The sequence below is a fragment of the Thunnus maccoyii genome, chromosome 15 (genome assembly GCF_910596095.1).
Source record: "Thunnus maccoyii chromosome 15, fThuMac1.1, whole genome shotgun sequence".
Lineage (NCBI taxonomy): Eukaryota > Metazoa > Chordata > Actinopteri > Scombriformes > Scombridae > Thunnus > Thunnus maccoyii.
Window position 1 is genome coordinate 13,674,545 of NC_056547.1, and position 11,193 is coordinate 13,685,737.

The 11,193-nt window shown below is 38.7% G+C and overlaps 1 protein-coding gene across 1 annotated transcript; it reads right to left on the reverse strand.

The window, feature by feature from the left end:
• Nucleotides 1-5,604: 5,604 nt before the first annotated feature.
• On the reverse strand, nt 5,605-10,140 carry mrpl24 (mitochondrial ribosomal protein L24). The gene is made up of 6 exons (XM_042435588.1): nt 10,033-10,140; nt 9,634-9,820; nt 7,479-7,574; nt 6,918-7,021; nt 6,349-6,479; nt 5,605-6,077 (listed from the first exon to the last, which is right to left on the reverse strand). Exons 2-6 carry the CDS (start codon nt 9,814-9,816, stop codon nt 5,941-5,943), a joined length of 651 nt encoding a protein of 216 aa, XP_042291522.1. The 5' UTR covers nt 9,817-9,820; nt 10,033-10,140; the 3' UTR covers nt 5,605-5,940.
• Nucleotides 10,141-11,193: the final 1,053 nt, after the last annotated feature.

Here is an 11,193-nt window from a genome sequence, read left to right on the forward strand (position 1 = left end):
GTTGCACAGTATTCCACTGATCTACAGGTGGCTGTAATGTGCTGAGAAACACAGTAATGCACCAACAAAGACAGAGAGGAAGAAGACTGCAAGCAGGTAAACAATGCAGGATTTAAAATACTTTAAAAAAAAACAGTTTTGTAAATGTTTTATGAGGAAGGAAATGGATTCAACATATTTGTAGATCACAAGGATGCACACGATGAGTTTTGCTGAGTAACAGTGAATGTAGACATAACTTTTGTTTGTTTTCAAGAAAACTCGGCAGGGCACATTTGAGGCTGAGGTTTGGTTGAAATGAAAAAAGTTTGTCTGATGTGTCGTCCAACCTCTTCTAAATGAAAAAGTGTTTGTAGTTGTTTCAAATGGCCACATTCAACAGCAGAGTTAAAAGCCTGTCATCATAGAGAAGGGTTAGACGTCATGAGATGTGAATGTGGAGGTAACAGTGCACACTTTGGGACTGTTCCCTCTGTTGCACTCATTTGTACACATGAAAATCAATGGTAGTTGTATGAAGACTGAAAAAAGAAAAAGAGAGCTTGAGAGAAATGTTCAAACACAGCTTACTTTCTCACCTCTGCACACCAGAAGTGGGCTTAATTGTCAGATTGTAGGTTTCAGAAAGTTGCAGAAACAGTCAGATGCAACCTGGCTCAGACACTGTACACTGACACCTTTATCCTTTCAGTTGATATTGACATTTCATGATGCATATTCACAAACAAATTTTCACTGATTCAAACTACTACAAACCAACAGACACACAATGAACCTGGGGCTTTCTGGGCTTCCTGGAGGTCTGAGGCACAAGTGCCCACTTTGCCCAGTCAGTAATCCAGCTTTGGTCCTCTCATCAGTGGGAAACAGTGCAGCGCCGACTTGAATCACATCTCACTCTCAGTAGTGTGTTACAAGTAGCAAACACTATATTTCCAAGGATCGTCTTGGCTCACATCTGGATTTCACCATCTGTTTAAACTGTATGTAACAGGCTCACAGGAGCTGAATAAGGTCAAGTTTATTGTGTAGCTGTGCCCTCTACAGTTAGAGTGAATGGTACTCTGTGGTGGACGTCCTGTGGCTCGGCAGCAGCGGTTGATGTTGCACACCTGAGGAATCTGACACCCAGATACGAGCGGGACTGTCTGGGAAGGAAATGTCAAAGCTCAGAGAGAAGACAAAGATCAGATGTATGCTTCGGTCCAACTTGCTATTCAAGCTATGTCTGACCGTAAGACGTCATCCTCTCTGCTGTCAGTTGTCCTAAACATCAGTTACAGTGGTTTCTGAGGAGGAAGACCAACCTTCAAAGAAAAACCTCCACGACAGGAAGAATCAATCCAGGGGAGGCTTTCTTCTCCATTCCTTAGACCTACTGCAGGGATGCTGTTTCATAGTTAAACCTCATGACTGACCTTGCTAATGAAGATCATGTGATATGATTAAAAGCATCAGAACAGCTATAAAATGAACTTTGTGGGGAGATGTTGTTCTCAACCGCTGTTTTCAAGAATGAGCCTTGATCTTAAGGCTTTTAAAGTGGAGTTAAAGTGGTGTTCAGTGCAGGCACAAACAAAATAAAGTGAGTTAATTGTACTGAACATAAAACCCATAAATCATAAATCAAGTCTGGATGAGGGAATTAAAGTCCTAAAAGAAAAGTAAGACCTGTGCTCTACCTTCCTTTTCAGCTCCTCATCTTAACATATCGAGGTCATCCACAAGAATCCACCGGGAGCCGTCTAAATTAGACCAAACATAGTTAAACATGCATGCAAACCATGCCTTTGACCTGCGTACAACGCTAACGTTAGATTTTCCAGCAGCCTTCAAACAAGCAGCCTATAATTAGACACTATCATTATATTGTAGCTGAGCTTAGATCATCAAGTGACTCAAGAGCAACACTCAAATTTAGGTTTAAAGTGTCTTCAGATGTTCTGTAGATGCTTGAGAGATCACAATTCTGTCTATTTCTGTGAGGAGATCTTATTGCTGCAATGTAGAACCAGTCTGTCATGTGAAGAGAGAGAGAGACTGCACCAAGAGACAGTTGAGCTACTTTTAAGGTAGCATTTTGTGAAAGAACTCGACTCGGACACGTGTAGCCGACTCCCACCAGGTGGGATTCATTAGTTATCGTGGCTGAGTAGCAAATATGACTCAGCTAAAACACAGAGCACAGCCTGCAGTTTATTTTTATGTATTCTTAATTCTGCGTGAGTCATGTTTAGCGGTTTTCATTTAACTGGGTTACCAGAATTGCTGTCAACCTACCACAAATTACAAGATGGCCCTTCTCAAAACTTATTCTACCCTGCACAAGCTAAGACCGCCATAAATCTTTGCTTTTGTGTGTGTAAATGGAAAAATAAAGACAAATGAAGCAGGACTGGATACAAAGGTTCCACTTCACCAACATTACATTTCACCTTTCTATAATCCCAGACTGAAATCCATACAACACACATGCAACGACAGAAAAGACAGCCTTTGAATCATTTTTCCTCCCATAAAAGCGAAACCACAAAACCCTGTTTCCGCTGACTGGCTGCTTTTATTCCCTCTTGGATTCAAAGTGGCAGAGGCGAACTGGGCAGGAGGGACGAGTCTGGGAAGACTGCTTCACTCATCCGCTCATTGGCCAAACCAACGGCTTGCCATGCTTTCTGCATGATGTTACTGCACTGACCAGAAATTGGGGTATGGAGAGCCACTGTGAAATTTTGACGCAATTATATTATCTGTGACACATCGTTTTTTTTGTATCGCTGCCTGACAACGAGGCTAGTTGCTTCTACAGCTGGAGATCTGGCAGCAAGTAGACTCTGTCTCTTGGTAAATCTAGACTTGTGGCTAACCAGCAAGGAAAAAGAGACTTCATACGCTTCATGAGCCGCCCTACTCGTATATCACAGATGCATGAAGATCTAAGGCTGAGCTTATCCCGTTGACAGATATAGATAATAGGGGATATTTATAGCTACAATGGGCTATTTTAAGTGAATTAAAATATTGGAGTTTTGCTTCATGGGGGTAATTTAAAAAGTAAAGAATATAATTTAAACAGGGCTGTAGCCAGGAATTATAAATGTAGAAATACTGAGTCCAAATCCCGCAGTACAACCCCCTTGCCAAAAAAAATAAATAAATTTGACTTGTCATCACAAAAAGTGAAAAATGAAATTTTCTTCAGTCTTTTAACCATTGACTTATATTTTCTGTAAATTGTATATCACTACATGATGGTTTAAATGCTGTTTCAAAGCCTTCTTCACACTCTTATTATATATTCCTGGAGGAGAAACACTGTATCCCTTAATTATATTTTCATTTATTTCAACATACAGTAGCAGTCAAAAGTTTGGACACACCTTCCCATTGGACTGGTACTGTATATGTATGTTTTTTCGCCTAAAAACAGACCAGTTTAAACATATTTATCTATATAATTATCTATGTCCACACGAAGCTATGCAATTTTATGGCTCACATTGCACCACTCTGTTACTGACACCACACATGGTAATAAACTGAAGCTCATACAACATATTTTAACTTTGAGATCGTCATAGGCCTATGGAGTTCACATCAGGATCATGTTGGTTCATATTAAGGTGTTTTTGGATCCACAAATTCCCTGAATATATTATATTTGAAAATTCTAAGTTGTTGGAGTACTAGTTTGGAAAATTTTTTTATGGTTTCCAGTGCGACTCATTTGAGCTGTTGGAGAGGATGGAATAGACTAAGTGAATAAGTAAGGCTGTATTCTTTAACAGCTACCATAAAAAAACGCCCTTTACCACTACAATTAGCTGCTCAGTGGGAGAACTAAGTGTCTGAAAATGCAGATAGACACATCCTAAAGCTGCTGAGCCCAACCTTTTTTAGCTTGCCACACCTTAAAATGAACAAATGTGTGCTTGTGAGTTGATAAGCTTTGATATTAACTGATGAGCTTGACGGCAAAAAAAAATCGTGATAGAAATTTTCTTGTAAGTAACTAAATCAAATTAAGAAATCTTCTTGAACATTTTGGCTATCATTATCTTCCTCATAAAGATCAAGTTACTCGATAACCCTGTTTTGTATTTAAGTGGGTCACAAATACATAGGTGAGGTCTTATTTGAAACCTGATGCACAAAACGGTCACAAATCCAAGGAAAAACATGCAGTGCCATTGTATAAAAAGTCAAATGAGGTGAGTTTGGACTTTGTTGAAACTATCCAGTCTGTGTAGTCTCCTCCCAAACCATTTCCTTCTGCAGCCTGTTTCCCAGACACGTTGGAAAGAGAGACTCATTTGTCTAAAGGCTTTAAGTTTTGGAAAGCAGCTTGTCTGGGGCTTTGTATAATAATATGACCATCATCAGTCTTATGACTTATCCAAACAAACTGCAACCATTTTCTGCAACCATTAGAATTATTAACCCTGACAATACCAAGAAAAATGCAATTTACCAATCTCACAGACTGAATGTATTATGTATTCTACAATAAATGGCAAGAAAATGCTTTTCTCGAGGACTTTACATTGCTATCTCAGCCAAAATGCAGCTTTCAGAAGCTTCGGATACTTATAATAATACAGATTAGTTCCTGCTGAATAAATATTATCCAAGTATTTGTATTGTGTGGGAGCAAAATCTGATGTTCTTTTCCAAAATTGCTGCACATTGACGCTGATATATTTGGCAAATGAGTTATCAAACAGTTACGTATTTGCACATCCAGCAGACGCGGAGCAACATTAACATTGATTTGTGGTCATGCTTGAATGCACTTGAGGAATCTGAGTCCAATAGTCACTCTCTTTTTAGCTCCGTCTCAGTCACTATCAACTCCAGAGGAAAACATCTGGCTCTTTATCTGCTAAATGCTCCACCAGCTTCTACAGCTAGTTGATACTTTGTCCGCCTGCTTTGGTGCTGAGCAGGAAGCACAGTAAGTTTATAAGCTACTAGCTGCAGCTGGAAATTACACTGATGAGAGCAGTAAGAATGAACCAAAACAGCGAAGTTTAAAACCAGGACAATGCTGAATGCAGCTGAAAGATGCTAAAAGACACTTTGATTTAACCTGACACGCCAGAGGGTTTGTTACACAGAACCATCTGAGAAGTCGTCCTTGGAAACTGTTTGGAAAAGGGCAGGCACACTCAAAAAAAAAAAAAAATACTTGGCAGATGATTGGATGAACTATCTGTCTATCACCATCTTACCTTGCAAGGCAGCTGGATTCGCTAGACCACAAAATCACATGGGAACCCTCATAGGATGCTGATTGGTCCAAACCACCGATTGTTCAGATACAAGCACATAACTTACAGCCTGACAAGATGGATTCTTGCATGATGTAGTGATGTTGTGATCTTGTGAATCCAGTTGCCTCGCAAGGTAGATACTGATAACCAAAGTAATCTAGTAAAAGTAAATAACTGTAAGGCTCCACTGCTTGTGAACTGTTAGAACTATGAGATTGCAGATAAATACTGCAGTTTTGATATCATACTTGTGATGTAGTAGTTTTGTTGTTCCACTATTAAAATATAAAGTGAACCTTTAGTCTACAGCAAACACAAACCATTAAAATGATTTGTTTACACGTCATATTTATTCACAATAATACAAGAAACAAACATGATAAACTCTGATAGCACTGTAAAGAGAGAATGATTGAAGCTGCACACCTTCAGGAAACATTCAAGTAGCAGATCTGTTATTGGCTTTGTTTGCACGTCTGTTTCACCACCTCAATCATTTCCTTAATGTGTATGTTGCACCAGTATTTTAAAGTCCAAAAGCCTTACTCATGTCATCCTCCCATAGTCTCTTTTGACATGACGTTCAGCTTGACTCACACCAAAACAAGGTATCTTCAGAGTGTGAAAAGTGGACAAAACAACGGGATCTGAGTGTCTCTGAGTTATCTGGTTAGTACCAGTACGACCTCCGCTGCCTCCTGTTCTCCACGATGCCCAGTTTCTCCATGACCTCTTCTTCCAAGGTCTTAAGAGAAGGTACGTAGGTCTTTTCTAGAGTGTCTTCTGGGCTGGTATCTTTGGGACCATCTGTGAGGACAGAAATAAAAGTTAGTCACATGCAATAATAAACAGTACTCGAGGGGAAAAAAGTTTCTGTTTCCCATGTTCTAGCTGAGTTTTTTCCATTGTAAAACAATCAAACTGCATCACTCAGAAACCTATTTTTGGAATTCACGTCTGCAAAGAGTGGAAAGTCATCCTGTGTTATGAACTGATTGTCAGTTACATATGCTATAAACCGAACCAAGTGAGAAGAACTCTCCTCCAGTCAAAACACACACAAGACAGACACTCTCACCTTTCCACTGTTGCGGTACGATGCCATCTCGTCGTTCCACAACAGGTTTTGGGAGGATTCGTCCTGTCCTCAGAGACACTCGGACTCTCTCGCCCTCCTCAGTGAATCTCCACTCCACGTCAGTGGGCTTCCTGGAGGATCAAGATCAGTATGTAATAGCCAGTCTGTTTTTGAAACCAGTGATCATTTATCTAAATAACACTTCACTATTTTTAACATTTGGAAAGTAGTTTGAAGACTTATTATAGGGCATTTATCTTAATGGTAGAGTAAAGGAAAAAGAAACATGAACTACAGCGCAAAAACACTGCATATAAAAAGTTCTGTCACGCAAAAAAATACATTTTTAAAATGCGTGTGAACAGAATATCTTATGTGCTAACTTGGTCAAAAAGGTTTTAAGAGTTCAAAAACAGCCCTTTTCAGGGTAACATTTATCATAATTTCAGCACAAGCTAATGAGTTAATGCAAGACCATCTAAAATAAAAGAACCATGACTCATTTTGTCTGCTAACCCTGGAGTAGGGATCCACAATTTGAATTCCTGCGTTATCAAGGCTTACTGTACCTGTCGGAGGGGTCGATTAGGGCAACGTCACGGATCAGGAGGGGAGCCTCATTGGCAACGTAGGTCCCACGATAATCCCCCGATTTTCCAATATACCTGTGATGCTGAGACAGAAAACAAATGTTCACAATTCTCCATCTTGAAAGGCCAAAAAAAGTCAAAAACAGCTGGTGGCCAAATGGCTTTTATGTGGAGCACTTAGTCAGCAGCTGCACCTTGATCTGTTATGTTTCACCATACACCATCTGGCTCCATCTGGTGGAGCTTAACAAGTACAGAGTGTAAGACAACAACAGTAATGCTTATGAAAACTTTACTGTTAACTTCACTTATTGGTGAAATGAGAAGATTGGTAATGAGAACACTGGTCGAGTTCATTTAAATGAGGCGTCGCTATTCTGTGTAGAAAGAACAAGAGCCAACCTTTTATCCTCTTTACAGCACTACCAATTACACTGTAACACACCGAATAATGTTCTGTGTTGTGTATGTAGCTTGCTGGCAACCACATCTTAAACAAATAGACAATTGTTTCCTCTGGCAAAAACATGATTTCCTTACTGTGTTCAGTCCCTCCAGCATAACCCAGTTTCTGTGTCTGAAGACTTGGATCACTTTTCCCTGTTTCCCTTTGTCCTTCCCTGCCAGAATCTCCACCTGAAAAACAAATGACAGACAGACACTCAGTTCTTTGTTGTATAAAAAGTTCTTCTTCATGTGAAGAAGATTCATGAAATGTACCAGTTACTTTTGTCAGTCAAAGTTTGGTAGAAATATGACTTAATTATCAGTTTAAGGGTGGAAAAGCTGTCAAATCTTATTCTTTTGTAAAGCCGTAATTTTCCAAACCGTGAGATGATACACATTTGTTATATTTTGTCACACTATTTCATATTAATGTAACTATCCTTTAAATATCTTTGCTTACATAAGACCACCATGGGCAAAGGTGCAAATCAATGATCAGGACTGTTTTATGGCAATACTGGATTTTTGCATCAGTGTGCTGAAGTACCTTAATGTGTCAGGTATTAAAATAAAAAGAGACATTCCTGCTGGCTTATTTTATCCAGACATTTCTAAAAAAATTCTAAAAATTTACTCTGCATGAAGGATATCCACGTAATGATATATCCACATGGCCCACTCTTACTTGACAATGTAGAAATATTCTATCAAAATAGCTCCATTTAAAATGTTACTGAGGTAAAAAAAAACAGGTATGAGCTTGAAAATTGACTTCTTGTACTCATTTATTCTGAAGCAGAGGTTTGCAGTAGGGCCGCAGGGGAGGCACAGGGAGAAATTGTGGAGAGAAACTTAAGTTGAATTTTGACTTGTCAAACACAGGTTTAACCAATATTATTACTTTAATTACATGGCAATAATTGCTGGAACAGAGCCATCGTTATTGTTATTAGTTCCACTTCTGCTTTTTCTACTATGACATGTCAAACTGCTCGCTGTAAAAAAGTTTATGCATCTGATTCATTTGGCAAGGCCAGCAAGATACAGGTAAGCAAGATTTATCCAAAAAGCAAAACAACTACAACATGACAGGTAAGAAAAAGAAATTGGTGATGCTCATCATGCAAACTAACAAGTAAAGTGAAATCCAAAATATCAATTAATCAATATCAATTTTACTATCAAGTGTACTAGCAATAGACATTTTTCTGTTGTGTGTAAAAGCTGGTAGTTCGGGCAAAGTTGAATTAAGATTTTTCTTTTGCATAAAAGAAACTATTGAGAAACCTGCAATTCATGTTCTTGATAATGTTATTTCAATCAACTTCACCCCTGTTGTCACTAGTTTATTATAATATAATATTGTTAGTTTACCAGTTAATAAAGACGTAATTATATTTTATCTGACAGAAAAATTTGGGAACCGTTAATCTAAAGCACAGTTCCTTTCAGGGTTGAGGAACTTATATTAACGTTGTGGCTGGTCCACAGGTAGAACAAAATGTCATCATTTTTGATTAAAGAATAAGTTCACAACTTTTTTAAGTGTGTCTTCAAACAAGTCAGGTGCCCATATTAACACTGAAAGAGGTTTTCCTTCATTCCTCCGGTTCATACTGAAAGATTCCCTTCAGATGCGCTTTAAATGTAAGTGACGGGGGCCAAAATCCACAGTGTGTCCACACAGTCATTTAGTGCAAACTCATTCAGCAGTCTGAGTTAGTCATATCACGTGGATATTCAGCACAAAATTCCCTCTTTGTATTTCCTCTGGCAGTGTTTACCTGTTGAGTTTAAGTGTAGTAACAAAAAGAGGGACTTTGGCACTAAAAAGACTGTAAAAATTAAAAAGAGAAATAGATCTGGTTGACAAGAGCCGTGACACTGTTTACATAAAAGAAGATATCTACTTGATTTGACTAATTTGGACGACTGAAGCTTCATATTAGCTTCAGGTAAACTTTTAAATACATTTATGCATAGAAGGAGGCTTGTGCATTATGAAGGGATCTTCTAATGGCCAGTATGAACAGCAGGAATGATTATGACAACAAAAACCTGCTTCAATGTTCATTTGGGCACCTGAATGTTGATTTAAAACAGATTTAAAAGATTGTGAACCCGTCCTTTGAGTGCTGGTGTCTATCTCAAACTTACACTGAAACTCTGTGCTTGATGAAATGTACTTTTAACTCTATCTGTAGTATATGATGTTATGACCCTGGTCCTCAGGTCCTCTGTTACTCACAGTGTCTCCTCTGAAAACGGACCAATCCTCCGGCGCTAACGGCTCCACAAACACCTTTCTCCTCTTCTTGCCCGGAGGATTCAGCCTTTTCGCGGCCACGGTCCACGGTCTGTTGGTGCCGTAGCGATAATCTTTGGGCACAACAACCCTGGCAGCCATCGACAGGAGAGCCGTCAGCCTCATTGTGCTGCAGGGACAAAATCAAATCCAAGCTAGTTAGCTGTAAAAGCTAATCAGTCTCCCTTGACAACAGTTAGCTAACATCAGCTATTCGCCGCTATTTTCACACATTCAAGAATCTCTCACGGCACTGCTACGTATCTTTTCAGATAAACCCTTTTCTAAAGAGGTAGTTATACTAAAACTGACCTAGAAACATGAAGAAACTTTAGCTCTTACCCTCTATGTATGTCAATGTCACATGTAGCCGCATTCACACCAACAGTCGCAGCGCCAGACAGCGCCACCTACTGGACAGGAGAGTGACAGCTGCCTCGACGCATGCGCAGTGGCCGATCGATGCATCTTGGTGCGGTTGGTGCACAAACAGAGATGAGAGATTGATTTGTGGGCAGGATGCAGGCCGCTGACCGCAAGATGACCTTCACTGTACTTCAGCTGTGCACTCCAGTGTATTCAAGCAGTTTCTAGAGGGTCTACATGTCGCTGATTCAAAATGCAGTAAAAAGCATGTTTGATGTGAAGCGCACAGAGCAAGATCACTCCAGGAGGACTTAGTTAATCGAATGTATTAAAGTATTTTAAAACTGTTTTGTGCAAAACTCCTACTGGAAAGAACCAAACTGACTTGTTTAATGCTTACCCTTTAAACACACAATGTGCTAAACACCAACTCCAAAAGTCAAATTTCAATGTTGATTATAATATATATATTAAGTGTAGAGATTGCTGTTTGTTTAGTTCTCTCACAAGATTACCCAAATGAGCAGTATTGTAATGTTACTTCTAATGTCTTTACCAGCAAAGGAAAAGACAAGAATGTAATTTATTTCCTTTTGATTTCTGCCAAAATGTTGCAATGTATTGAGTGTCTGTTACAGCAGTAAAAGGTGGTTTATGCTCTCCAGCATCACAGCACGACTGCAGCTTACTGTATTTTAGATTGGATTAAATTTACAAGTGATTAAAATATCTAAGATGTGTTGACTTGAATAAATACAAAATTTGTGGATGATGCAGAACAGAGAAAGTAAACTGCTGCAGTGATGTAAAATCAATCATTTTTTGATGTAAGATTTAGTGTAACGTCAGACTTTACACTAAAATATTGTACATTCAATAAAATCAAAGTAAAGATGTGACTTTTTTTATTGCACGCTTCACTAATATTGATTTCTTGTACAAAAATCACTTACTTTGTTAAAGATGTCAACTATGCTTTGAAATGTAAAAACCCAAAGATAATTATTATTATTGCAAATTTTATGATTTTAAAGGGAAAGGTTTACTCACATTATGCTATAAGAATACCAATGTTAAATATTTTCCCTCAAGACTTTATATATTCACTTTTTAAAATGACATAAAACCGTATCTACA